Below are 27,275 nucleotides of genomic sequence, written 5' to 3' on the forward strand. Positions count from 1 at the left end.
TGAGACAGGGTCTTGCTCTGTTGCCCAGGTCAGAGTGCAGTGGCACAATCTCAGCTCACTTCAACCTCCACCTCCCAGGTTCAAGCCATCTTCCCACCTCAGCCTCCGAATAGCTGGGACTACAGGCGCCCACAACCACACTCAGCTAATTTTTTTTTTTTTTCGAGATGGAGTCTCACTCTGTCGCCCAGGCTGGAGTGCAGTGGCGCGATCTCGGCTCACTGCAAGCTCCGCTTCCCAGGTTCACGCCATTCTCCTGCCTCAGCCTCCTGAGTAGCTGGGACTACAGACGCCCGCCACCATGCCCAGCTAATTTTTTTTTTTTTTTTTTTTTGTATTTTCAGTAGAGACAGGGTTTCACCATGTTAGCCAGGATGGTCTCAATCTCCTGACCTTGTAATCCGCCCGCCTCGGCCTCCCAAAGTGCTGGGATTACAGGCGTGAGCCACCACACCTGGCCACACTCAGCTAATTTTTATATGTTTTTTGTAGAGACAGGGTTTCACAATGTTGCCCAGGCTGGTCTCGAACTCCTAGACTCAAGTGATGTGCCCGCCTTGGCCTCCCAAAGTGCTGGGATTACAGGTGTGAGCCACCACACCCAGCCAAGTTCTTTGAAGTGAAAGAGACACTCACACAATAGATGCTCAATCTCTCCTCACTCACCAAAGGAGAGTCTAAAGGGCCTGCCTCCTAGGAATCTTAGTTTGGCAGTGACTTGGCTCAACTTAAGGAACTTTCTAGGTCCAGAACCCTTGCAACTGGACCTGTGCTAGCCTAGAAGTCAGCACCCTCTAACCCTGAGGGCCATCATGGGGTGAAAGTGCCAGCTGTGAGGTCTCACAGAAAAGCCAAAGTGTGACTGTGAGCGCCTAGAGGCAGTGGTCTTAGCTTGCCTCTAGGCACTGGACATTATGAGCAGACATCCATTCCGCGTCAATGCTTGGTCTACCACTACCCTGCTCCCCCTTGCCAATAACTAATTCAAGACTGGGCATGTGACCCAGTTCTAGTCAGTAAGGTATAGGACCAGGAAAATCTACAGTGGCTTCTGGGAAAGGCTTCCTCCATCTTAAGAGGGGCCATGGTAAGACATAGTCTCCCCTCTCTGGAATTGCCATATTCCAGTGTGGACACGTGGGGCTGCTGCCACCATCTTGGCACCAACCTGAGGATGGAACTAACAAGAAGGATGGCAGATCAGAGAAGGCCCGAGCCTGGACGCATCATTGAGGTGATGGATCAAATAGCCCCACTGCCTCAATTCCCCTCTGAATATTCATATAAGGAAAAAAGACTTAATTAGTGGTTCAGTTAGATGCCACCAAAAGCAAAAGCATTGTCACTGAGCCAGCCACCTGGAGGGCTGGAGGTGCATGGAGGGGAGCACCTTAAAGGTACTTTTACCTCCTGCTAAGGAGTTTTGACTTTCTCCTTTGGATGAGAAAAGGGCCAATAGCTGTGAAAAGACATGCCTAAGGCCATGTAGGGGGAAGTGGCAAGAGCAGCCCTGCACAGGCCTATCAGCCTTCCAGCGGGTGCCTGATGCACTACAGCCCTGTGCCCCAGGATCCTGAGTCAGCTTTGATGGTGGGGCCTGTGGGTGGAGGCCTCAAAGTTCACCGACTCCAGTCAACGTTTAGTTCTCCTGCTGAGCAAGAGCAAGCAAGCACTGGGGACTTCCTTGAATTTTTGTGCTGAAATGGTATCCTTGGAGGAAAATATCAAAGTCCCCCGAGCTGTAATCAAGGCAGTTGCAGATTACAAGTAATTGCCATAGTTTCGGGACAGGTTTTTCTCGGATTTAAAAGAGCCTGTCCAAAGTTCCTTCCCAGGCCAACAGAACAGAACAGGGCAGGCACCTGAGACAGAGGGGAGCAGAACCCTGGGATCCAAGGCTTGTGTTTGCTCTCCACGCCAGAGCAGGAAGCCTCCTCTGTACCCTGGCCTCCTTCCTCCACGCTTGGAGCATGTGTAGGCCACGTGGCCATCTCTCTGTAGTAGGAGTCGGGAATGGGCTCAGGGACATTTATTGCCTCAATTCCAAGACTGCCTGGAAAAGGGCGGTACTGCCTTGGGCAGTAGAGAGTTCCTATCCCTAGAGATACAAACCCCAGAAGGGCCTTCAGCAGGCATCTGATGCCTTCATACATGCTGTCGCCTCGCCCACCAGGAAGACCCTCCTGAACCTCAAAGATGTGACACATGCATTCATTCATTTCACAAAGAACTACTTGTGCCAGGTGCTGCTCTAGGTAAGGGGGATTTAGCAATGAATAAAACAAAGTGCCTCTGGGTGTGGCGGCTCATGCCTGTAATCCCAGCACTTTGGCCAAGGTTGGCAGAGTTCGAGACCAGCCTGGCCAACATGGGGAAACCCCATCTCTACTAAAAATACGAAAATTAGCCAGGTATGGTGGTGCATGCCTGTAATCCCAGCTACACAGGAGGCCGAGGCACAAGAATCGCTTGAACCCAGGAGGAGGGGGTTGCAGTGAGCTGAGATTATGCCACTGCACTCCAACCTGGGTAACAGATCCAGACTCCATCTCAAAAAAAAAAAAAAAAAAAAAAAATTCCCGAAGATTGTAGAGAAAAAAACAGATAAAATGAATATACAATGTGATATCAGGTGGTTGTTAAGTGCTATAACAGAAAGGGGACAGAGAGTAACAGGGTGAGTTTTAGAAAGGGTGGTCGGGGAAGGCTTCCCTGGAAGAGGTGTAACTAATGTTTGAACTGATAAACTTTAATGAAGGCAGGAGCCGGCCATGCAAACATCTGGAGAAGCAGCGTCTAGGCAGAGGGAAGAGGAAGCAAGGTCTTCAGCCAGGTTTGAAGACTAGCAAGAGGCTGGTGTAGACTGGGCATGGTGGCTCACACCTGAAATCCTAGCACTTTGGGAGGCCAAGGTGGGCAAATTGCCTGAGCCCAGGAGTTCAAGACCAACCTGGACAACATGGTGAAACCCCATCTCTACAAAAAATACAAAAATTAGTTGGGCATGGTGGCACACACCTGTAGTTCCAGCTACTCAGGAGGCTGAGGTGGGAGGATCACCTGAGCCCTGGGAGGTTGAGGCTGCAGTGAACCTTGATCGTGCCACTGCACTCCAGCTTGGGCAACAGAGTGAGACTCCGTCTCAAAAAAAAAAAAGAGGCTGCTGGAGCTCGAAAGTGGTCTGGCGGCAGAGAAGCATAGGAGATGAAGTTGGATTGGTGACTGGAAGTCAGATCAGGAGGGTCTTGCAGGCCAAGCAGAGCATGTTGGCTTTTCCTCTGTATATTGCAGCCATTGGGTTTGGAGCAGAAGGGCATGGTCTGACTCAGGCTTAGACAGCCACACTCTGCCTGCTGCACCCATATAAAGCCCTGGCACATGGTAGGTGGTTAATAAACTTTGGTGATTATTATCAATGTTCTTCAGCTGCACCATTGGACCCCGGAGCTCACTGAGGGCAGGGACCAGAATGGTCATCCATGCCTATTATAGCTGGTGCTAAGATGTGTGGATATATCAGTGACTCAGGGCATGAATGAGTGAGCAAGCTTGGAGTGGGTTCTGAGGAGGAGACTCATGCCCCCAGGGCAGGTGGGACATGCTGTTGGTGCCATGTAAAGGAAGCAAGCCACTGGCTATGCCACAGAGAGAACAGGTAGGCAGGTAAGTGCCCATTTTAGAAAAGAACCGTTGCCTGGGCCCTAGGGGAATGCAGGATGCAGCTGGGCCCAAGTATGGCTGCAGGAGCCAACGCAGCCTGCAAACCAGCAGGCAAGAGTCAGGCAAACCACATGGGGCACCACCTCCTAGAATCACCAGGATGCTTACAGGCTCACCCTGATCCCCCCGGGAACATTAGAGGCAGTCATCTGGCACAAAACAGCACCCAGAGGGTGCAGCCTAGACAGGCACTGGTGCCCAGATTCTGGTTTTAGGCTGTACATGGGAGGTGGCAGACACTGTTGTGGGCTGGGGAAATCATGGAGGGCTTCCTAGAAGAGCTATAGCCTAGATGGACAGATAAGATTCAAACTGAAGACACTAGGGGTCTATAACTGCAGACACTCCTCCAGACATGCCCTGTGAGATCACTCCACCTCTGAACCATGCCTGATACCCCTCTTCACTATCCACAGGATAATGCCTTGGCTTGGCATTCAAGAGTTCCTATCTTCAGAAAGTGGCCTCTTCAGGTATTGCTCTTGAAAAAAAAAATAATAAAAGATAAATAAAAGAAAAAAGTGGCCTCAATCTACCCATTCAGCTTTGCCTCTCCCAAGCAGCCAAACCCACGGCACATGCTGTACGTTAACCACGCCGCACATTTTCCCATCCAGTGCCTTCGCTCACGTTGCTCGCTCTGCCAGGAATTCCCTTCTCTGGCTCCACTTTCCAAACTACTGCCTATTCTTTAACACCCAGCTCGTGACCCAACTTCAGAGAAGTCTCCGCCCTCTGGTCCCACATCATCACATACCTGGTGAACTATAAGCCACGTTGAACGCAGTTGGGTTTTGTCTCCTTGGATGACCGTTGGATACCAGTTACACCTCTTGCCCCCGTGTAATTATTAGTCGTGACCCTTTCATTCCCAGATATGTTCCAGCTGGATGGCAAATTAAACAGTCACCCTTCATCACCCACACCGTTCTCCACCCAACTCAAATCCTTTGGGCAGGAACTATGCCTTTGTCAGAGCCCGGCACAGTACTCTGTATGCTGGAATAAAGTCAGTCACTCATACCAGTGATCTTTGAGACACTGGACACTAAACTATGGGGAAGCAAAGCAGCAGAAACATGTGTCCCTGTTCTCCTGCCACATGTGAAAGGAGGTGGAAGAAGGTAAGAAAAGATCATTTCAGAGAGGCCGCGTGCAGTGGCTCACGCCTGTAATACCAGCACTTTGGGAGGTGGAGGCAGGTGGATCACTTGAGGTCAGGAGTTTGAGACCAGCCTGGCCAACGTGGTGAAACCCTGTTTCTACTAAAAATACAAAAATTAGCCGGGTGTGGTGGCGGGCACCTGCAGTCCCAGCTACTAGGGAGGCTAAGGCAGGAGAATCGCTTGAACCCGGGAGGCGGAGGCTGCAGTGAGCCAAGATAGCACCACTGCACTCCAGCCTGGGTGACAGAGTGAGACCCTGTCTCAAAAACGAAAAAAAAAAAAATCATTTCAGAGAGTTACAAGTGACATGGAAAAAATCATGAAGGGAGGGGTAGAGGCTAATTTTGGACAGGCTGGGCAGGGAAGGCCTCTGAAGTGGCGTTTGAGGTCTGAATGAATTGAGGGAGCCATGAGATGAGAATATCTGCAGGAGGAAAATCCTAGCTAGGAGAGGGAATAAAGCAAGTGCTAAAATCCTGAGGCTGGAACATGCTTAGTGTGTTTAAAGAACAGGAGAGAGGCCAGTGTTGGGGGAACAGAGAGAGCAAAGCAGAAGTGGATGGGAGATGTTGGGAGGGACCAGCAAATGCAGGGCTTTGTCGCCTGCAATAAGGAATTTTATATATATATATATATATATAAATTTTTTTTTTTTTGAGACGGAGTCTTACTCTGTCACCCAGGCTGAAGCGCAATGGCGAATGGCATGGTCTCAGCTTACTGCAACCTCCGCCTCCCAGGTTCAAGCGATTCTCCTGCCTCAGCCTCCTGAGTAGCTGGGACTACAGGCACCCGCCACCATATCCAGCACATTTTTGTATTTTTAGTAGGGATGGGGTTTCACTACTGGTGAAATCCTACTGGCTGGTCTCGAAATCCTGACCTCGTGATCCACCCGCCTCAGCCTCCCAAAGTGCTGGGATTACAGGCGTGAGCCACCATGCCCAGCCTATAGATACATATTTTTAACCAGTGTAGGGTTTTGGATGGGGAAGTGACATGATCTAAGTTATTTTTTCCCCAGACAGGCAATTTTTTATTTTTTATCATGCGTATAGAAAACAAAAGTGTCACAGATCCCCTTGTGACTGGACAAAGCCACCTCAGGAATATTTCTCTGCTTAAAAGAAGCATTGTCAGTTACAGTGATGTCAATTACAACCTGGCACAAAATCATCAAGACCATCAGGGTCACAGAATTCTTTCTGGAGGTTATCCTTGCAGAACACAGGCACAGCTTCCAGTCTGAAGTCCAACAAAACCGGAACTCTGCTTCTAAGTACAAGGTTATGGTAAAGGCCCCAACAACCTGATAACAATTGTGAATAGTCACATAAGTTTCCAAGTGGCATAAAAAATGTACACTGACAATCTTGCAAAAGTTCTCAACTAAAAGCAACAAGCAAGCCTTTACAGCATAATGCCCCAGTGGGCTGAAACACAGGAGGGGATGCATAGGGTCTTACTTAAAAGCAGCAGAAGAAAAGCTTACATTAACTTTCTACATACACAAGGTAGGACCAAGAGAGAAAACCTCTAAAGTTGCAGTGTTCTGTTATTCTTCTAGTTTACAAAACATATTGGTGAATCAAAAATGTTAGCAAGGGCTGGGCGCGGTGGCTCACACTTGTAATCCCAGCACTTTGGGAGGCCAAGGTGGGAGGATCCCTTGAGCCCAGGAGTTAAGACCATCCTGGGCAACATAGTGAGACCCCCGTCTCTACAAAAATGTTTTTTAAAAAGCTGGGCATGGTGGCATACACCTGTAGTCCCAGCTACTTGGGAGGCTGAGATGGGAGAATTACTTGAGCCCAGGAGTTTGAGGCTATGATGCATCACTGCACTCCAGCCTGGGCAACAGAGTGAGACCCTGTCTTGAAGAAAAAAAAAAAAATCGGATGGGCACAGTGGCTCACACCTGTAATTTTAGCACTTTGGGAGGCCAAGGTGGGCAGATCACTTGAGCCCAGGAGTTCAAGACCAGCCTGGGCAACATAGTGAGACCCTGTCTCTATGTATTAACCAAAATCAAGGGCTCTCCTCCTTCTACCATCTCTCAGCCATCCTGCCTTTTCAGCTGGCTCTGGTTCCTTTTGTACTTCCCTGCCAAAAGCACCCTCCACATTATTTTGTGATAAGGCCTCCCCAGGTCCTAGGGAACAGAAGATAAGGCCTTCCATGGGAAGGGGCCTGGGTATGGTCACTACCACCCCTTCCCCTAAAATGAAATGGAGACAGACAGCTCTGCAAGCAGGGGGAGGAGGGGGTGGGCAGCTCAGCTCTTATACCTAGAGGGGTTCGGACTTGGTGGAAGGGTAAGAAAGAGTTGGGGTTAGTCTAAAAGAACACAGCATAAAATGGAATATTAACTATCCCCGCTCTGGGGACTTCCTGGTCTCTCTGTTCAGCAGCCTTGGACTGTCCCCTTTGGAAGATTCTAGGCCTTGCTAAAGAGGGTAAGGTATAGGGGAAGAGAGAATGCTGGCAGTCTACAGGGCAAACCCTTCCTCTCTGGAGACAAAGAGAGGCAAACTCAACACGAAAGTCTTTCTTGTTGAGTTTAAGAAAAAATCTTTTTCTTCAGTTGTTATTTTTTGTTTCTAAGCCATCATTTAAAGAAAAAAATGGTGTGAGATCTGGGTATGGATAGACAGGCCCCAGGACCAGGAAGACCCCCTCCCCAGCACCCACAGCCTGGCAGCCTAACAGGTAGAGGCAGGGGGGCTGGCAGAGCACCTGGATTCTGTGGGGTCCAGTAACTGGGGCTCAGGCGGGGATCCCATCCTTGCCCCTGCCTCACTCACATGCCCAGATAGCCCAGTTTGGCAGAGTTCCTGGGGATTAGGGGCTCTCCTGTGCATTGGCAGGTGGCCCACCTGGGTCCACAAGCGGCTATGGAGGTTCCTGTAGACCTGGGGGCAGGCAACAGGGCTGATGGTGGTCTGGGCAAAACTCATGGGAAAGGAGATGGCTAGGCATTGGTGGGGCACGGCACAGACCCTCATAAGCTAGCAGCAGGCTGTGATGTCAGGCCACCGTGGGGCAGGAGGAGCAGTATGATCACAAAGAATGTGCTGTCCACTGCTTCATGCCCTTGACCTCACCCATGCCCAGCAGCCAGCTGTGTGCTCATCCTGCCAGATACCCAAGAGTCCACTTGGTGGTAGCCTGTGGTCTTGAGGCCATGGAATGTCCAAGCCTGGGTGGCACCTGGCACCAAATGAAGCCACTTCATCTTGGGTGATGAGACTCAGTTTGCCACAGCCAGGGTGTAGAGAGCTACTGTGAGCACGACCAGCAAGCATGCTAAGGCCGGCAGGCTGGAGTCTTGAAGCATAGGCCTCAAAGAGGCACTGTCCTCCAAGTAGTGACTTGTGGGTACCCTTGTCAAAAATGGCTGGGATGGCCACGGTCACAGGTCCATGCCGTAAAGATTATGGCAGTGCACATCCACAGCACTGGGTGCTTAGTGTAGACGCAGCGGCATGTGACAGCCACGTGATGTTAACACAGAACAGCAAGAGGCCATATGGAAACAGTAGAGACTGGCCACGAGGCCCACAATCTGAGAGCTGAGTCCACCGAACCATGCAGAGCCGGAGTGCACAGAACAGACAGCAGACAGCAGACAACAGAGCGCCCTCCATGGGCCTGAGCCCAGATCCGCCACCCGTAGGAGGCATGAGGAAGCTTATGTAGGCCCCACATCCCAAGGCAGCACTTAGCCAGACTGGAACCCGTAGGGCCTAGAAGGGGTCTCCGTGGGCCACCTTGCGAGGCCTCCCCTGGCTCTGCAGGGCCTATCCCCCAGCAGGTAGTACTGCAGGGGGTTGGGCCACAGGTCATCTTTAATAATCTGGGCAACCCTGTCGGCCTCTGGGAGGCTGTGCTGTGAAAACCAGCTGAAGAAGCTTCGGACAGTGTCCCGGTTCCTGTGTACGAGGGCCGGGGGTTCCTGGCCCCGGTGCCATCGGATGCGAGTCGCAATAGACACCACTCGGCCTGAGGCTCTGCATTCATACTCCTTCACTATCACCTTGTTCTGGAAGTAGGGGTTGCTCCAAAAGCGGAACTTGAATTTGCAACCTGTCCTGGAGTGCCTGAGCTCCCTCACCTCCAAATTCATCAGGTAGCAGAGCATGTCTTCATCTCGAGGGCTGATCATGGCTGAGAGCTGCGGGTGGTTCAGGAAGGCGGTGACCCAGAAGCCCGGAATATTCTGGATGATGAAGCTCCTACGGGCGAGGTACAACCTGTGCATCCGCCCAAACCTGCGCTCGAGCGGGAGGTAGGCCCTGTCGGCCTGGGCGCTCACGGCCTCCGCCTCCCACTGGATGGCCTCCAGTGGGTCCACAATTAGGGCACCAAGGTTCAGGAGCCGCGGGCCCTCCTGGGCCTCCGCTGCCACCTCCTGCTTCTCCTCCCCCACCTGCTGCTTCTCCTCCTCCTCCGCTGGCTCCTTCTTGAAGATGGCGCCCTCCTCCTTGGTCGCGTCCTCGGCCTTCTCGCTGGCTCCCGCCCGAGTCCCTAGCCCCTCGGCACCACAGGTTTCTGGGGCTTCGTCCCGGACCCGGCCGTTTTCCAGGCTCGTAGTAGTCGCCGCGGAGGCCGCTTCCCCGCGCCCAGGGGAAGGGAAGGCGGTCCCGGGGCCCGCTGCGGGGTGGAGGGACCCGCGCACCCCAGCTTCTCGGGCCCGGGCCGCGGGGACCGTGCGCGCGTCCCCCTCCCGGGCAAGGCCGGGCGGCGGGCGCGCCGCGGCTTCTGGGGTCCCCGCCCTCTTGTCCGCCATTGCCTGCGAGAGCCTCTGGCCTGGAGGGGCTCGGGGCGCGCTGGCGACTGCGGGCTCGGCGACAGGGGCGGCTGGTGGCGGGAGGACAGCGGGCGGAAGGCTCCGCCCCACGCGCCCCCCTCTCGGATGTGATTCGCCGGGGTCTCCCGCAGCCGGGGCGAGCGGCTTGGAGGCCCGGAGGAGGGGTACGGAACTGCCCGATGGGGATGCGACCGCGGGCGCCAGACGAACTGTCCCCAGATTCGTTGGCGCTGGCGGTGGAGGTGGGGAGAAGTGTGTACCAAGCAAGAGTCAGCTCGGAGCAAACACCAGGGGACAGGCCCAGTCGCTGGTCCTGGACAAGTAAAACTTTCCCATCACAACCACCACGCCAGGCGATTGCTCAGTGTTCCCCATCTGCGGTGGGCAGGCAGGAGTCGCCCGGCTTCCACACTCGAGTGGCGCTTTGGGGCAGTTGTAGGACACTCTCAGCCTTACAGTGGATAAATTACTCAGGCACATGCAGAGGGCTTAAGAGGTATCTCCTGCAAAGACTGACCAGACTCAAACTGGGAGCGGCAGATAATGGTAATTTTCTAACACACAAAGGTGATCAACACGTTCATGTAGGGAAAGCAGGTGCTTGAAATATTCATGTGGGGAAAATAAGCAAGGTCAGAGTGGAAGGATCTGGGGTGAGAGAGGGTCTTAAATGCTACAAACCAGGGAGCAAGTGGGCATCTGCCTGGTTTCCCCAACAGGAGTTGGTTCCTCCTGGGCTGGTTGGCAGAAGCGAGGTGGACCTTGCTTCACTTTGTGCTAGGCCCAAAGGCTACCCTTCCAAAGGTGGACTCTAGCTTGAAGTGCAGGAACTGTACCTGGCAGGCTAAGGGCTGGATTGGCCAGCCCTCTTAGTCCTTGATCCTGCAAATCTGTGTTCCTGTGGTCTCAGCTCCCAAACTGTGGCCTATGGAGGTCAGTACCTCTAATCCCCCTCCACCTCTGCCTGGAAGTCCTTGCCACCTCTTCCAGAAAGCTTTCAGCCTTTTCCTGACAAATGGATACAACAGCTCCCTCATCTGAGCCCTCAGACCTATACTGTGGTATACACTCCCTAGGGAGCAAGGTGGATTTCCTTAGGGTCCTAGCTAGAGTTTTAACCTACTGGGGTGGACAGTGAACATTTGTCAAGTGGAAGGTCAAAAATGAAGGGTCAGCCCACTTCCTTTGTACATAAAACACCTGCACTTGTTAATGGCCCCATAGGCTCTTGGCTGGACTGCAAGTGACTTGCACTGCTTGGCCATAGACACTGGCTCCAGACCACAGAAAAGCCAGTTCAGTCTGAGCCCCTGATGGGAGGATCTCAGCACAAGGGTTGGCACCCAGGATGGTGGTAACGACCTTCATTAGAGACCACCAAAGTCAGGTGAAGCTATGTAAGCCTCTCAGCAGTCTGCCTGAACCCGGTGGTTGGGCACAAGTATAGGTAAGGTCAGGTCCTAGCTGTCACCAGCTGTACACCTTGGGCAGTGACTAGGGTGAACATTTGTCCTTTCTTGGACAACCAGCATCAATTCTTCATCTTAAGAGTGCCCCAAATTTCCTTTGAGAAACCACTCCTCCTGTCTCAGTCTTGTTGTCACTGGCATATGGTAACTGGTTTGGGGATGGCACAGAATCCCATCAAGGCCAATGAAACAGGATGCTTATTGGGGCTTCTGTGGTGAGTCCTCTCCTGAGAGCCCAGAAAGGGTTGCTTCCTTCTGGTTGGCAATGTGTGAGAATGGCAGGTCTGGAATCCAGGCAGCATTCTGCTCACTCCCACACAAAGGGGAAATCTACTTTGTAGGGCCTGTGGATGAAGTCACAACTACACAAGACAGAGCAGAGAGAAATAGGAATGCTGAGGCCAGCCATGTTGGAGCCACTGGATCAAGCCTAACCCAAAGACTGCTCTACATCTGGCATTTTCCAGTTACATGCAATTTCAGTGTTTAAAGCCAGTTTGATTTTGGCTGTCTGACTCTTGCATCCAAGATGATTAACTGATAGAATTATGCCATTTACCTCAAAGACATGCAAATATGATATTTAACTTAAAAGTACAAAGCTTGTAGGTGCTGATGGGAGGGGTTTTTACTGTCTGCCCTACGCTCACCATCATCCTGGATGCTAAAGATGTCTGGAGACTCCAATTCTTCCCAATTCGAGGCTCTCTCCAACCCCTTCCCAATCAGACAGGTTCACAACTCCCAAACACATCATTCAGAAGTTTTTAATAAACAACTTCATTATAAAAACTTTTTGAAAATGTAATTCTGTAAAACATTGAAAAATCTACTTTAACAAAGATATGCCCTGTGCATTTTCTAATGGCACTTATACTTTACAATTAAAAACCTTGTTTTATATAAAGCCAAAAATACTCCAAGAGGTTATTCACTGTGTTTACAAAGTGCTAGAAGATTTCTGTCTTGTACTTTTCTCTTTAAATAATCTGGAGTTACAAAAGAGTGGCTCCAAAGCCTTGACCGCTGGTAGGGAGGGAGAAGCATGAGAAGTGGTGTCTCAGGAGTTCTAGTGCCAAAGGTGGAGAGGTGCAAGTGGGAACAATCAGCTAAGGAAGTCAGCTGACACACAAAGAAATCGGACTGGAATTTTTCCAAACCCCTCTATGGAGGCACTAGGTTATCATGGTGAACACCCTTTTCCCTCGCCATAGACCCTACTCTCCAGAGGTGAAGGTCATGGCCAATTCCTTCCACAGCAGGTTCAGAGTTCCAGGAGAGGCCAGGGTGGGATCCCAGAGGAATCTGGACTTTTCTGGCCAACACCTGCCTAAGGCAAAGTTTCTTATTACATAAATATCCTTGTTAAAAAGCAAAATATTGATCCTGTACAATATAACCTGTTAAAAAAATCGTGCTTACAAACAGCTCCTAGATAAGAGGGGAGGTGGAGAGAGGACGGAGAAAACAGCTACCAAAAAGGGAGGGGGGAATTTAAAGGACTACTAGGGAAAGTTTTAGGGCAGTGGGAGAATTCCAACTTAGGACAATATCTACGAGCAAAAAAGTAATCACACCTGCTTCCCGGATTTTCAATTAAGAAAATGCCATTTGTAAAAGGTTGGGCGGTGGGCTGGAGGGCGGGGGTTGCAGGGAACCTCATTGGCGCTCCTTTCCCTGCCTCCCACCTCAAGATGATGCAGAGATCCTTTGAGCTGACACCTGGGCATGTCATCCCCTTACCCCCAGGACTGTACTCAGCCCTGACCAGCTACTGTGTAGGGTGGGAGGGGGACAGCTCATTGCTGGCAGAGGCTGGAGGTGGCAGGGAAAGGGGACATCACCACTTTTTTTCCTGGTCCCTCATTGGTCTTTGTCATATGCCATGGCTCCTGTCCTGGGCAGATGCCCCTCAGGTTCTCATGGCCTCAGTAAGCATACTGAAGTGAGTTCGGGTACTGAGTGCAGGATAAAGCTATTCTTATCCTTTGAACAACCAGGCCACTAAGCCTTTTTTTTTCTTTCCCCCCGACCCCCCAGATTTTAGGAAGGGAGGTTTAAGAAATGACTGGCTAGCTATGGTCCAAAAAAAAAAAGGTGAAGGCAGATATTATTCCTCTGTACCAGCAAAGTTCACAGTGATAGGAAAATTCCTTGTGGGTGCTGAGGACACTGAGAGGAGGAAAGGAAAGACAGGATAGATGGGCGGACACAGGAGTGGGGAAGGCAAGGACAAAAGACAGGAGGTGGGGGCAAGGCCCCGGTTACAAAGGGTTTAAACAGTTGCTTTGCCAGTCCTATGACTTTTCCAGCATCACTTACGGGGAGAGAGAATTCGAGGGAGGGACAGGAAAGGGCAGGCAGAGAGGAAAGGACTCCTCTAACAGCCCAGGACTTTGTATTCTGCAGCCAGAGGCCCAGTGGCCTCTGTAAACTGAGAGTGTAGGGAAGGTGGCAGTTAAGGTGAGAAGGGTTGCTGAGTCTAGTGATGAAAACCAGATACAACAAAGAGGATGGCAACAGCGAGTCCCAACTGGATTCTCACATACCATCGCCTATAATACAAGTCCCAATAACATGCACAGCATGCAGGAGGTGGCTGCGTACCAAGGTAGACACTTTTTAAAATAAACCTTAATTAGTCCCTGGGACTCACTGAAACTAATTTTTAGAAGCAAATCATCTAGTCTGATTCTAACCTTGCCAGACATTTTAATATCTGGTTTTTTAAAAAAGGTATCCCAAGCTACCCTGCCTAAATCAAAACACACTTACTCCAAATTGCTTCTAATCAAGAGCTAGGGAGCTAAATTTTAAGGCTTTTACCTCAAACAAGGAGTACTGGCTTAGGCTGAAGCAGAAAGCTGAGTCCTGGACCTGCTCAGTTCCTGATGACAAACCAAGTGAACCTAGACAGAAGGTGGGTGAGGGAGGACTGGTAGGAGGCTGAGGCAATTCCTTGGTAGTTTGTCCTGAAACCCTAGTGGAGAAGTCAGCATGAGGCACCTACTGAGAGAAGTGCCCAGAAACTGCTGACAGCATCTGTTAAGAGTTAACAGTAAAGAGGTAGAAGTGTGTTTCTGAATCAGAGTGGAAGCGTCTCAAGGGTCCCACAGTGGAGGTCCCTGAGCTACCTCCCTTCCATGAGTGGGAAGAGTGAAGCCCATGAAGAACTGAGATGAAGCAAGGATGGGGTTCCTGGGCTCCGGGCAAGGGCTATGCTCTCTGCAGCAGGGAGCCCCACGAGTCAGAAGAAAAGAACTAATCATTTGTTGCAAGAAACCTTGCTGGATACTAGCGGAAAACTGGAGGCGGGGGTCGGGGCACAGGAAAGTGGAAGTGATTTGATGGAGAGCAGAGAAGCCTATGCACAGTGGCCGAGTCCACTGTAAAGTGGAAGAGACAGAAGGGACATTGTGGATAAGGAAAATTTTGGTTTGGGACACAACAATGTACCCATAGATTAGGACTTAGCTATCTACCCATTCCTAACTTTCTGCAAACTCTTCTTCCAACAATTCCACAACTTCCCGGAAAAGGGACAGGTGGGAGGAAGACAAATAAGGGGCTCAGACTTCCTCCTTTGCTATCCACACCAACCCAGACTCTGCTTCCAAGACTAATAACAACAGCTCATGATGTTCAAGGTGGGGACTAGGGGATGGGGAGGTGACGGACGTGGGCATGCCTTTCATTTCTTCCCCTCTCCAGTTCAAGAGAAGGATGAGGGGGTCATAATGTACTTGGAGAAAAACAGAATTGCAGACCTGTGAGAAAACTGCTCCAATCTTCTTGCCTGTCTTCTGTGGATACCGCCGAGGCAGGCAGGAACAAATGCAGTCATGGAAGATGGCAGAGACTGAAGCAGTCCAAAGTCAGTTTATTTCCCCACGGGGGAAAAATGTGACCTCAAATGAAGAGAAGTCAGCAAGACCCGACTCCGCCTTGTAAACAGGACTCCAGTTAACACCAGGTACCAAATGGTTCAGGCTGGTGCCAACTGGAACGGACTGATGGGAATGGATTCACGGTGTGTAAACAGTGTTCACTGCAATCACTCTAAGGCTAACAGCTTGGCAAGGGAGGTGAAATGGTGTGTCTGAGGTGACTGTGTAAACGGTACCGTTGCTGGACAACACTGACTGAAAACGGAGGTGCTGGTACAGGAGGAATGGGTGGGCGAGAAATAAAGGCCTTCTCTCCTGCCCATTGGTTGGAAGCAGGCAATGGAGCCAAGTGACCTTCTACAGCAGGGCCTGACCAACTGACTGCTGTGGGGTCTGCAGGTTGGGACCAGAAGGTGGGCTTCTTGGGCAATTTCTCTAGAGGTCATCCAAGGTGAAACCCTCTGTGTCTCCAAGAGGCCTCCCCATTCTCCAAAGAGAAGGAGGTTTTGGCGCTTTGGAGAGGAAGAGGGCCAAGTGTGGCTCCCGATTCAGGTCAAAAAAATAAAAGTAAATAATACCTGAAGTCCTACGGTATGAGATCTTTTCACGGGGTTGGGGCTCAAGGCTCCTTCTGGAATCGATCCTAGAGCCTGAACCCCCAAACCAAGTGCTCCTGTATACAGACACTGGAATTTTTTTTTTTTTTTGAACCCAGCTCTGAAAGCTCAGCTGCCTTCATGGGGGACACGGACGGGGTGGGTACTAAGGCTCCCTAACAGAGCCAAAAACTGAGCTGAGGGCCTCTGTGGGGGCTACTGGAATGCTTGGTGGAAACGAGGCAGGGTGGTGCTACTCAGGCCAGACGTGAAGACAGGAGGCAAGGAGTGCAGAGGCCCAAAGTTCAGTGGTCCCCCAGCTCCTGGGGAATCTTGAGGCTGAGCTTGCAAAGTGGTAAGCAGGGGCTGTGCCTCAGCCTGGGAGTAGCCCATGACCAGGCCTCCTGTGGCCCCAGGTGGGTTACATGGGGGCAGGTTGAGTGGAAGAAAGCCCAGTAGGTGGGAGAAGTCCACATTAGCAGCGCAGAGGGCCTCAGAGAGGTTGGCGGGGCTCTTGGCAAGCAGTGCTTCATCTAGGAGGGCCGCAGCTGCCGCCGGCTGAGGTGAGGCGGGCTGGGGTTCAGCGGATGAGAGAGACAGGCTTCCAGGAAGCTCCGCCAGAAAACTATCCACCTCCACTTTGGGCAATTTGTCGGGCAAGTATGAGGTAGATCCAAGCTGGTATTTTGGAGGGAGCTGAGCTGGGGAAGAGATAGGTGAGGATTCCAGAGGGTAGCTCATACCCATGGGCAGCGTGTTGTGCACCAGGGAGTGTGGCACGCCCGTGCTGGGCATGGTAGGGATGTGGGCACCATACATGCCCATGGGCAACATGCCAGGGAAGGCCTTGGTCCCCATTACGTCCCGAGAGGCCATGCACAGCACAGGGCTCAGCTCTTCCTTCACACTGACTGTGGAGCTGCAGCTGAGTAGGCCTAACATGTCCACGGGCTCTGTCTTGATCTTGAGCAGCTCCTGCGAGTGGCTCTTCTTGACATGACGTGTCAGGTGGTCCTTACGGCCAAACCGCTGGGCACAGTACTGGCACAGGAAGTCCTTACGGCCTGTGTGCACCACTAGGTGCCGCCGTACATCCTTACGAGTATAGAACCGCCGGTCGCAGTGGTCACAGGGGTGCTTCTTCTCCTTGGCACCGCCTGCTACCCGGCGTGAGTGGGCCTTCAGGTGCTCTAGCAGGGCCTGGGTACTCTCAAAGGTCTGCAGGCACACCTTGCAGCTGAGGTCACCGCTGCTGGCAGCATGCATGGCCAGGTGGCGCCGGTAGCCCAGCTTCGTATTGTAATTCTTACCGCACTCAGAGCAGTGGAGGGCCTCTTTGTTAGGATCATGGGTCTGCAGATGGTTCCGCAGATGGTCCTTGCGGTGAAACATCTTATCACAGTACATACACTGGTGGGGTTTCTGGGCTGAGTGGGTGGCCATGTGCCTGGGGGTAGAGACAGGGGATAGGGGAGAAAGCAGAAAGAGGGGAGATCACAAGGGATGACTGGACAACCAAGGTGTCCATTAACAGGAAACTAGATATAAAAACCATGGTAAAGGCTTGCAATGCAATACCAAACCAGTTATATTCTACAGATATCCTTGCCTATCTGCAAAATAATGTGTACCGACATTCTTTGCAGCATTGCTTGTAGTAGCAAAAAAAATCAGAAACAATCTGAACGTCCAATCTATCAGTAGGGAACTGGTTACATAAATTATGATAAGTCCATAAAATGACTCAACTTTTCAAAAATGAGGCTTTTTGTGTACTTACAGGGAACATGCTCCTAAGAGACAGGAAGTAGAAAAAAAGCAAGGAGGCAGAATAGTGGATGTAGACTAGGACTCTATGTGAAAAGGGGAAAAATATATGTATGTTTGCTTGTATATGGCTAAAATATTTCTGGAAGGACATACAAGAAACTGATACCAGTGGCTGCCTATGCGAAAAAGAACCGAACAGCTTATGGATGGGTGTCATGGAGAATTTTCATCGTATAAGTTTTGGTACTTTTTGAATTTTGAATTACGTGAAAGTATTTCATTTTTTAAACATTACATTTAAATAATTTTAAATGATACAATAAAGAGAAAATAAAATATACCTAAACGTGCAGTCTGGGCACAGTGGTGCATGCCTGTAATCACAGCACTATGGGAGGGTGAGGCAGGAGGATCATTTGAGCCCAGGAGTTTCAGACCAACCTGAACAACATAGTGAGACCTTGTCTCTACACAATCTTAACCATTAGATGGGCATGGGAGCACGCACCTGTAGTCCTAGCTACTCAAGAGGCTAAGGCAGGATTACTTGAGCCCAGGAATTCGAAGTTGCAGTGAGCTGTGATCGCACCACTGCACTCCATCCTGGGTGACAGAGCAAGACTCCGTCTCTAAATAAATAAATAAACTTCCTTATCTAGAACAAATTTCCAAGATATACAGGGCTAAGTCAAAAAAGGAAGTTCAATACAGTACATGTGATACAATCTGTTTTGAAAATAAAAAAGAAAGAGAATATACATGTTTGAATGTCTTAGGAAGGATACACAAAAACCAACCCACCAGCTGCCTTTGGGGAGAGGAATAGTGACTTCGAGTGTGAGGATCATTCATTCTTCACTGCATGCCAGTATGTACCACTTGAATTGCTTGTCATATAAACCAGTAACACTTTAAGAAATGTTTTAATGGTATGGCACTTCAGTGTCCCTTGGTTTACCTGATCCTATATGGTTGAAAAGTGGCTCAGAATCCAGGAACTGCAATTCACAGCTCCAGAGCATATTCAGAATCAACTCAGCACCCACTGTTTGCCAGGCTCTGCATAAGCTGTGTCATTAACCTTGATCTCCAGACAAGGAAAGGAGTCTAAAAAACAAGGCAGCCCCCTCACCCACCAGTTGGTAAGTAGCAGAGGCTGGATTTAAACAGGCCTTCAGAAGACCTATGTTCAGTCAGGTATGCAACAGCTGTCTCTCTCTCGTACAGCACTCTGTGATCCTTTCTACCTGGAGGGTATCAAACACACCCCCTGCCCACATCCCACATATGCATGCTCAAGAGTGCTCGTGCCTATGTGGGTTACTGTCAACCTCCTGTGATGGAACTGACGTGGTAATGTAGAGAGGGAGGTGCTGAGTGATCCACTTTTCATTTCCCTCATTTTGCAGGTGAGGAAACTGAGGCCCAAAGAGGTCTAGCAAGTCACCTAAGATCACACAGTAAATTACATGTGATGAGTCAGGGCTCCTGCCTCCTGACCCAGGACCTTTCCTGCAGCCGCCCACTGGCAACCAGATCATCATTAAGAAAGTCTAAGAAGGCCGGGTGCAGTGGCTCATGCCAGTAATCCCAATACTTTGGGAGGCTAAGGTGGAGGGACTGCTTGAGGCCAGGAATTTGAGATCACCCTGCACAACACAGGGAAGAGACCCTGTCTCTAGGAAACATGCAAAAATTAGCGGGTGTGGTGGTGGTACATGCCTGTGATCCTAGCTACTCAGGAGGCTGAGGCAGGAGGATCACTTGAGCCCAGGAGTTTGAGGCTGCAGTTAGTTATAATCACGCCACTATACTCCAGCTTGGGCAAAAGTGAGACCCTGTCTCAAAAAAAAAAAAGAAAAAAAAGAAAGCCTAAGAGTATGGCCTTGACTGGAGTTCCCTTAACTTATAGGAGCACACAGAGAATCTAAGCACTCCTGAGGACCACAGAACTGTCAAGAGGGCAATCCTGACTACCATGCTACCCTGTTGCCTATTTTAGTCCCTTCCTATTAACTGTTTTCCAGATGAGGAACTGAGGCTTTGTGGTCATCTTGTTCATGTATTTACTTGTTTACTGTCTGTACCCACTATTAAGACCATAAACCCAAGGAGGACCAGCACCCCCATCTGTCTGGCTCACTACTCCGCCCCTTGCACCGAGCACTGTGCCTGGTACAGAGCAAGAGCTCAATAATGTTGGATAGATGAATGGATGGTTGGATGACTGTGCATCAGGCCAATCTATCTCATTTCTTTTTTTTTGAGACGGAGTCTCACTCTGTTGCCCAGGCTGGAGTGCAGTGGCGTGATCTCGGCTCACTGCAAGCTCTGCCTCCTGGGTTCACACCATTCTCCTGCCTCAGCCTCCCGGTAGCTGGGACTACAGGCGCCTGCCACCGCGCCCAGCTAATTTTTTTTTTGTATTTTTAGTAGAGACGGGGTTTCACCGTGGTCTCGATCTCCTGACCTCGTGATCCGCCTGCCTTGGCCTCCCAAAGTGCTGGGATTACAGGCGTGAGCCACCACACCCGGCTGATCTATCTCATTTCTAAAGGGCAAGTTCATGGTTCCTCTAATGCGAAAAGGATAAAATCAAAATTGCCCTTTTTTGTTTTTTTTGAGACAGTCTTGCTCTGTCACCCAGGCTGGAGTACAGTGGCACAATCTCAGTTCACTGCAACCTCCTTCTCCTGGGTTCAAGTGATTCTCCTGCCACAGAGTCCCAAGTAGCTGGGACTACAGGCATGTGCCACCACACCCAGCTAATTTTTTAAAAATTTTTAGTAGGGACGGGGTTTCACCATGTTGGCCAGGCTTGCCTCAAACTCCTGGCCTCAAGTGATCCGCCCGCCTCAGCCTCCCAAAGTGCTGGGATTACAAGTGCGAGCCACCACGCCTGGCCCAAAATTGCTTTTGACCATGCCTCCCCATCCTCACCAAAGCAACCAAAGCTGCTCTTCTCTATCTGCCTTATGTCAGGGCTTTTACGTTTAATTTCACTTTAAGTAGGGGTTCTTGGGCTTACAAGTTTCAGAAAAGCAGCTGCCCCAGTGGGCAACAGGGAGACAGACATAGTTAAATGAGTAAGTAGCAGGCTGATTCAGTAGAAGAGGCACTGCAGGACCTCTGAAGCTGTGTGACCTTGGGTAAGTTATGTCCCTACTCTGAACCTCTACTTTAAAATTTACAGACTGGGCCAGAAGGTCTACTTTTCCTTCTAAAGTTCGAATACTGATTCCTAACTTCTAGCTAAAATTCTGACCATCACCTGACAAAGGTGAGGAAAGCAATATTTAAAAAAAAAATGTTCAGGGCTAAGTGCGGTGGCTCATGCCTGTAATCTCACTGCTTTGGGAAGCCAAGGCAGGAGGATCACTTGAGCCCAGGAGTTTGAGACCAGCCTGGGGAACATAGGCACACCCCCATCTCTACAAAAAATTAAAAACAACCAGGTGCGGTGGTTCAAGCCTGTAATCCTAGTTACCTGGGAGAATGAGTCAAGAGGATCACTTGAGCCCAGGAATTGGAGGCTGCAGTGAGCTGATTGCACCACTGTACTCTAGCCTGGATGACAGAGCAAGACTCCCATTTCTTAAAAAAACAAACAAACAAACAAACAAACAAAACTCAAGGCTGCCTGACATTGGCACCCAGATCGTCACTAAGAAGGTTAAGAAGGCCAGGTGCAGTGGCTCACGCCAGCAATCCCAATACTTTGGGGAGGCAACCCATCAGATTCTAGTGTCTGAATCAAGCAATCTGAATCATTTTTTAGTGAGTGACTTCAACTGTTTGGCATTCAGGGTATACTTGTACGACAAATTAACCTCCACTCTTCTGCCACAGATTAAAAACCCACACTAGGCAGAGTCTCTCTGCTTTTTCCCTCTGGGAACCTCAGGGCAGGAAGAGATATGAGAGTGTCACCTACCTATACAGCTTGTATTTGGAAGCAAAAGCCTTGCCACAGTGCAGCTGAGGGCAGCTATATGGTCTCTGCTCTGGTTGCGGGAGGCTGTGAGGCCTCAGCTTCTCCCCATTTGAGAAAGGTGTCCCCGAAATTTCACATTGGCACTTCACTTGACTCTCCGCCTCCCGGCCCCGAGGCCTGGGAACTAGTTTCCAGCCCACTTCCTCCTCCTGCTTTGCATCTTGAATCCAGGGGGGGACGCTGGTGAAAAATGTGGTCATGGCAAGGCTAATGGCAAAGGGCCATGTTATTGAGAAAGCCTCCCCATCCGCTCCACACAGGCTCTCAGCTCTGTCACAGCCTCCAACGCAGCTTTCAGAAAACAATCTCTTCACCTGAAACATCAGAACACCTGGTGTTAGGGAGCCCAATACCATGAGAACATGGGCTCTGGAGGCAGACAGATCCCGTTCCAATCCCAGCCCTTCCACTTAGAAGCTGTGTGACTTTCAGCCAATTACTTACTTCCCTGAGCTGTTTCCTCATTTATAAAATGGGCATAATAATCTCCTAAATTATAAAAATGTTTTGAGGATTAAATGAGATCATGAATATAAAGCATTCAGCAGAAGGCTGGGCATCCATTAAGTGCTTAGTGGTAGCTACTATTACTAGTACCATCTAGGCGAATAAGAAACAAGATAAACTGAGGAACCAAAAGCCCCAAAACTTCAAACTTTTTCTTCTGGACCTCACTTTTATATCCTTTCCATTGAACCTAGAGATAGCGGTTCCTCCTTCTCATTACCCTGGCACCTCCTCGTCCACTACTTTCCACAATTGTCCTCCTCATGGAGGTGCTAAGGAGCAATAAAATGCCCAAAAGGCAAGAGAGGAGGAAGGGGAAGCCTCTACTTAGGAAATTTACATCCTAGTCAGTCCTGGTACCAGATGTGTTTCTTAGCAGTGCATCAACATCAGGAGCATCTATATGGGAAGGCAACAGCAGATTCTTAGCATTTTCCCTAAACCAGGACTAGGACTGGTCCCATCCTGACCACCACCACTTCTCTGGGTCACTGTGTCTCAGGGCCCAGACCATCCCTCTTTAGCAAAGCCTGTCCAACACCCCTAGGTGCTGAGAGGCCCCTCCTACAGGGCCTCAGAGTACATATGCACATCTCCTTTAGAAGACGATAGCGAGCTCGCATTGGAATTTACTCCTCTCCACCAGCCTGATTGTCTGAGGGCTTGCATCATCTCTCTTTCATCTCTATATACCTAATATCTAGAAAAGGAACCTCAACTTTATTTCAGATAGGTAAACTAGTCACTGAATGCAGGTTGATTCTCAGGGACCAACCTAGGCCCAGGTAGTTCTGGTTTAAACTGGGTTCGCAGCCATTCCCAAGTTGGGGAGCCGAAATCTTAAAGTCTGATTCTTTCTCTTGTTGAATAGAAGGGGAGATGTGCAAGAACGACACAACTCCATTCCGGATACTAATCCAGAGGAAGAGGATGGGAGTTACCACACTGACTCTCAAAAGGGGACAAGAGACCCACATTCATACTCCCAAGCTTACCACAGATTACCAACCACGATGCAACCTGCTACAACAGGGGGATTCCCTTTGAAGAGATCGTGCCAAAATTTGATCATGAGGCTTTTCCATGTGAGGAGAGAAAAGGGGGTGTCTGGGGATTATCCACGAGAATCTGGGGAGGGCTCCAACTGCACAAACTAGCTGTGGGCCACAGAATGCTTGCTCAGCTCATTAGCACCTGCTGCTTACAGTGACCATTCATCCAACAGACTGGCCGTGAACAAGATGATGGGATCAGCGGGTTCATGCCCCAGAGAGCTTTGCTCATCATTAACATGAGCTACGTCCTGTTCAGGAACCATTCCTCTTGTTGAAGAAACACTGCGATGTAATATGATAAACACGTCCCCATCACGAGTGTAGATTTGTCTAGAAAGATCTGCATTAAGGTGGCTGCATTTTGCATGAATCACATGCTGGGGAGGGGTAGGTAGCACCAAAAACTAGTCCCACTTGAGCCTTCAAGTCATTATGGCATATGTGCCTGCTTCACTATAAACCTCAAAGGCCTGTGACGTCTGGCTTTCATTGTTTAAGTCCCCTCCTCCTTCGCAAGGGTGGAATTACCTGTTTGTAATACCAGCAATTACTATGCACCTTGGAATTGAGCAGAGAGTGTGCTCGAGTGTGCATGTTTAGATTTGAGGGAATTACCCCTACCTTCAAAGTCAAATTCTACTCCCCCTTCAATTTGAAATCATGCACCTCAGCCTCTGGAAAGTTGGGAATGGCAGCCAGAAGGAAACAAGTCACATCAGTTTGGCTGATGTGAGAGAGGAGCCTAGCCCTGGAAACTCCACACAAACTCAGAAAGAGAACATTACGTCCCCACCTCCCACACGTCCACCTCATCTGTTCTCCTGAACAAGCACAAACAAGACACAATAGTTTAGTAGGCTGCTACTGAAAGAGTGAGTAATGGGCTTCTAGGAAAGAGGCTGGTGGTGGCTAAGGAGCTTGTACTGATAGAACCAAAGGAGGAAAGCAGCAGCCATGTGCTCACCTTGATCTGCTTTTAATGGGGCTATGTCTTCACAAAGAAAAGAGCCAACACCCTGATCCTACTCTCCTACACTTTTCAAAAGGCACAGGAAGTCCCTACCTACAGTCACCAGCAGCCTCTTGGATAACCAAAGCTGCTAGTGTTACCTAGGAACCCTTTTGGGGATCTAGTCTCTCTCTGCCCTTTGTCTGAAAACTCCTCTGATCCAAAAAGATTCCTGGGTTTGTCTTACATAAGCAGAAGGCCTGTTCCTTCAGACTTGTCCTTCCTCAACAAAACTGTGAAAGAATTCTACTTCTCTTTCAAAGCTGCTCTTCTGGTCTCACATTTTAATCTTAACAACTATAGACTATAGAGAAGCTGACAGAACCTGTTTCCATAAAACAAACACAATCCTTCCCAGTTACTGGCACAACTCAGTATATTTTCAGCCTAAGATTCTTTCTAGTGCCTGATCTGAAAGGGGAAAGAACCTTGGACTTGCTATCAGAAGAGCTGCCACTTACTGGCTGGGAAACCATAGGCAGGTTACTTTATTTCTCTGAACCTCAGTTTCCTCAATTTCTAAAATACGGATTTATTTTCCTTACCTGTAAGATTCGTATAGAGGATTAAATGAAATAATACTCTTGAAAGTGGCTGATACAAAATGTGTGCTCTGAATACATGCAGTGCCTTCTCTGAGGTCTCGGCTGTGTCTGCCTCTTTTTCCGCATGAGGCCTGAATAGTACTTCTTTTTTTCCTCTTTAATGTTACTTCTCAGGCCTCAGAGTGAGTTTCCTTCCTTTCCCAACATCTCCCCCAGAATGCAGTCTTCCCCTTTTCCCTCACAACTAACCCTCGGCACATCCCCTTTAAAGAGCCCCTTACTTTACCTCCCTCCAGGCACCATCTCCTGGGCCAGAGTTCTCTCTTAAGCAGAGAGCCACTTTCCTATACTCTCTTCTATTATTAGGGCTCCATATCCCAAACAGGAATGCTTGCTAAAAACTCTGTATGGTCCTCTTTGGAAGCTGAAACTGAGACATATTTCTCCCCAGTCTGTCCGTCCCCTGTTATGGGCCATGATGCCTGCTGCCCTCTGATGAAACTATAGTTTTTATGGTGTTACATCATCTCTATAGAAACTGCGTTCTTTCTCCATTATTAGCCTGTTTCCTCATCTGTAAAGCTAAAAATACTTACCTCACAGGCTTGCTGTAAGGATTATTTTAGTGAGGTATGCAAAGGGCTCAGCACAGGGCTTGGCCTGCTAGAAGTACCCAACAAAAGAGAGCTATTATCTTTGTCTTTGTATTGAGTTGCATGTTTCCACCTTCTGCTGCCACACTCAAATTCTCCTCACTCCCCCCTAAAAAACAGTTGAGAGATAATACCCCTGCACAAGGAAAGGGTTAATCTTTGAGTGTTCTTAACTAAAGAGACCCACAGAGGATTAACAGCTCCACTTCAGTGACTACCCTAAAATAGCTTTTATCCTCCTGCCCAAGAGTTACTTGGGGATCTGAAGAACTCAATTCAACACCTGCCGGAGGAAATAGACCCAGAACGTTCCTTGGGGTAGAATCTTCCCTTAAGCAGAACCCAAACTAGCAACTGGGAAATTATAAATAGACTTAGAGGAAAGAAAAAACAAAACAAAACAAAACAAAAAACAGATCCTGATCTCGGAACCAGAAACAAATCCTAAAACACACTGGTTGGCTGGAAAACAGTGAGAAGAGGGGAAATGGGAATGCTGTCGCCCCCTTCCCCCCCGCCCACTCCAGAGTGGTGGGAGAATTAAATTACAGGGAGGCTGGAGAGTCTCAATGACTTGCATCATTCCAAGAAACATCAAACAGGATTAACAGGGGTTGGATTTACTCTCAGGCTGCTAATTCTTCTGTCAGTGTAGATGGGCCCTCTTTGGAGTCTCTTTGATTCACTATTTCCTCAGATTCCTGCTGCCTCCCACTCCTGGGGAGGCCTTGAACAAATGGCTGCAACTCATCACAACCCCATTTTCATGGGGAGAAAACCTGATTCGACACCCCTGCCCCCAATCTGGTGGCCTCACCTTAGGAGAGAAAGGTTAGAAACCCAAGACCAGACTCTACACACAGTCCCATGGCTGACAGGTGGAAAAACACACAAGCCAGGAGACAGGCTAAGCTTGCAGGTGAAAGCACCGATTCCCCCACACAGGTGTCCCCATATCCTCCACCTAACAGGTCCCTTTCTCCCCACCAAGGTGGGCCACAGCCTGGTCCCAGGCCAACTTTTAGATCACCCCACTGTGGTGTGGGAAAGGTTCAATTCCCCGAGCCTGGGAGAGATGGGAGTGGATGAGGGCTGGAGAAGCAAAGGAAATTCAGGGAGAAGTCTGGAGGGAGTCTCTGGGATGGGAAGGAAGAGCGAGGATGGGAAGGAATCATGAGCAACTTTCCTGGGTCTCTAAGGGATCCCCACAAGAATGAAATGGGGGATTCTAAGGGTTGGAAGGCTGGGGGGATGGGGATAGTCAGAAGTGTATCCTCTGAATTTCAAGAGGGTCTCAAAATGGGTAACGGGATGGAAGATGTCGAAAGCTTGGGAGTATGGCCACTGAGGAGGGAACTACAGGTGGGGCTTATTCGACTTCTCCAGACCCAGATATTTGAGGGAAGCCTCAAAGGGGGTTATATAAGTCTGGAAAATGAAACAGGGTACAGAGCGGGCTATCTGCAGCAGGAAAGGGGGTTATGTGGGTCTGGGTAGGCGTGTCGGAGGGAGGGAGCAGGTGCAGCTTATCTGCGTCCCCCAGACCCGGGTCCCTGGTAAGGTCAGCAGCGCCTTATCTGGGTCTCCAGGGAGCCTAGGGGTCGGGAATGGGGGACCCTCAGGACTGCGTCTCCAGGTCTCGGAAGGGAGGGGACCGGTGGCTTCCTCGGGTCCCCCAGACACAGGTATAGGGTCCAGGGAGAATTTTCGTCACCCCAGGGCCTATCTGGGGCCGGGTTGGCGCAGACCGGGCCCCGGGTCGGGAGTGTGGGCGACCGCGCTGAGGGGCCCGAGATGAGGCGCGCCGCCGCTCCGGGTACAGGGCGCGCGGACGCAGCGAGACGGCCTCCCGCCCCTCTCCCCGCCGTCCCCTGGGGCCCTCGCCGACACTCACCGCGCTCGGGGCCCCACGCTGCGGGCCGGGCCGCGCTCGGGCTCCGCCAGGCCCGCTCAGGCCCCGGTAGTGGCGGCGGTCGGGCCATTGTGCGGTGCATTGTGGGAGCCGCGCGAGCGGGCGCTCGGGTCGTGGAGGGGGCGGTGCCGCGGGATCTCTATGGTCCCGCCCGCCCGCGGGCTAGAGCGGCCGGGGCGGTG

The 27,275-nt window shown here is 50.2% G+C and overlaps 3 protein-coding genes across 7 annotated transcripts; 1 reads left to right on the forward strand and 2 right to left on the reverse strand.

The window, feature by feature from the left end:
• Window positions 1–5,895: 5,895 nt before the first annotated feature.
• LOC100982730 (putative testis-specific Y-encoded-like protein 3) lies at window positions 5,896–9,812 on the reverse strand. Its single transcript, XM_034947545.3, has one exon. It carries the CDS (start codon window positions 9,673–9,675, stop codon window positions 8,608–8,610), a length of 1,068 nt encoding a protein of 355 aa, XP_034803436.1. The 5' UTR covers window positions 9,676–9,812; the 3' UTR covers window positions 5,896–8,607.
• LOC129394871 (proline-rich protein 36-like) lies at window positions 9,026–12,075 on the forward strand. Its single transcript, XM_055104690.1, has 4 exons — window positions 9,026–9,174; window positions 9,262–9,475; window positions 9,570–10,242; window positions 11,507–12,075. The coding sequence occupies exons 1-4, from the start codon at window positions 9,026–9,028 to the stop codon at window positions 11,653–11,655; spliced, it is 1,185 nt and encodes a 394-aa protein (XP_054960665.1). The 3' UTR covers window positions 11,656–12,075.
• On the reverse strand, window positions 11,917–27,271 carry PLAGL2 (PLAG1 like zinc finger 2). 5 transcript variants are annotated; one of them, XM_055105058.2, is made up of 4 exons: window positions 25,731–27,054; window positions 25,125–25,191; window positions 21,353–21,726; window positions 11,917–17,095 (listed from the first exon to the last, which is right to left on the reverse strand). In XM_055105058.2, the coding sequence occupies exons 3-4, from the start codon at window positions 21,610–21,612 to the stop codon at window positions 15,865–15,867; spliced, it is 1,491 nt and encodes a 496-aa protein (XP_054961033.1). In that variant the 5' UTR covers window positions 21,613–21,726; window positions 25,125–25,191; window positions 25,731–27,054; the 3' UTR covers window positions 11,917–15,864. The 5 variants fall into 5 exon arrangements, with proteins under 5 accessions (XP_054961033.1, XP_054961031.1, XP_003814792.2 ...); XM_055105056.3 differs by having other exon boundaries at window positions 25,125–25,188; window positions 25,731–27,023; XM_003814744.5 differs by lacking the exons at window positions 25,125–25,191; window positions 25,731–27,054 and adding an exon at window positions 27,076–27,271.
• Window positions 27,272–27,275: the final 4 nt, after the last annotated feature.

This window comes from Pan paniscus, chromosome 21 (assembly GCF_029289425.2).
Source record: "Pan paniscus chromosome 21, NHGRI_mPanPan1-v2.0_pri, whole genome shotgun sequence".
In the NCBI taxonomy this organism is placed as follows: Eukaryota; Metazoa; Chordata; class Mammalia; order Primates; family Hominidae; genus Pan; species Pan paniscus.

Excerpts from the sequence above, each read along its gene's own strand:
- LOC100982730 (XM_034947545.3), bottom strand. The coding sequence starts at position 9,675 with ATGGCGGACAAGAGGGCGGGGACCCCAGAAGCCGCGGCGCGCCCGCCG.
- PLAGL2 (XM_003814744.5), bottom strand. The coding sequence starts at position 21,612 with ATGACCACATTTTTCACCAGCGTCCCCCCCTGGATTCAAGATGCAAAG. Across the intron at positions 17,096-21,352 it reads TCCAAATACAAGCTGTATAG|GCACATGGCCACCCACTCAG; the intron begins GTAGGTGACACT and ends CTCTACCCCCAG.
- LOC129394871 (XM_055104690.1), top strand. The coding sequence starts at position 9,026 with ATGTCTTCATCTCGAGGGCTGATCATGGCTGAGAGCTGCGGGTGGTTC. Across the intron at positions 9,175-9,261 it reads AACCTGCGCTCGAGCGGGAG|GAGCCGCGGGCCCTCCTGGG; the intron begins GTAGGCCCTGTC and ends ACCAAGGTTCAG. Across the intron at positions 9,476-9,569 it reads CCCGGCCGTTTTCCAGGCTC|CTTCTCGGGCCCGGGCCGCG; the intron begins GTAGTAGTCGCC and ends CGCGCACCCCAG.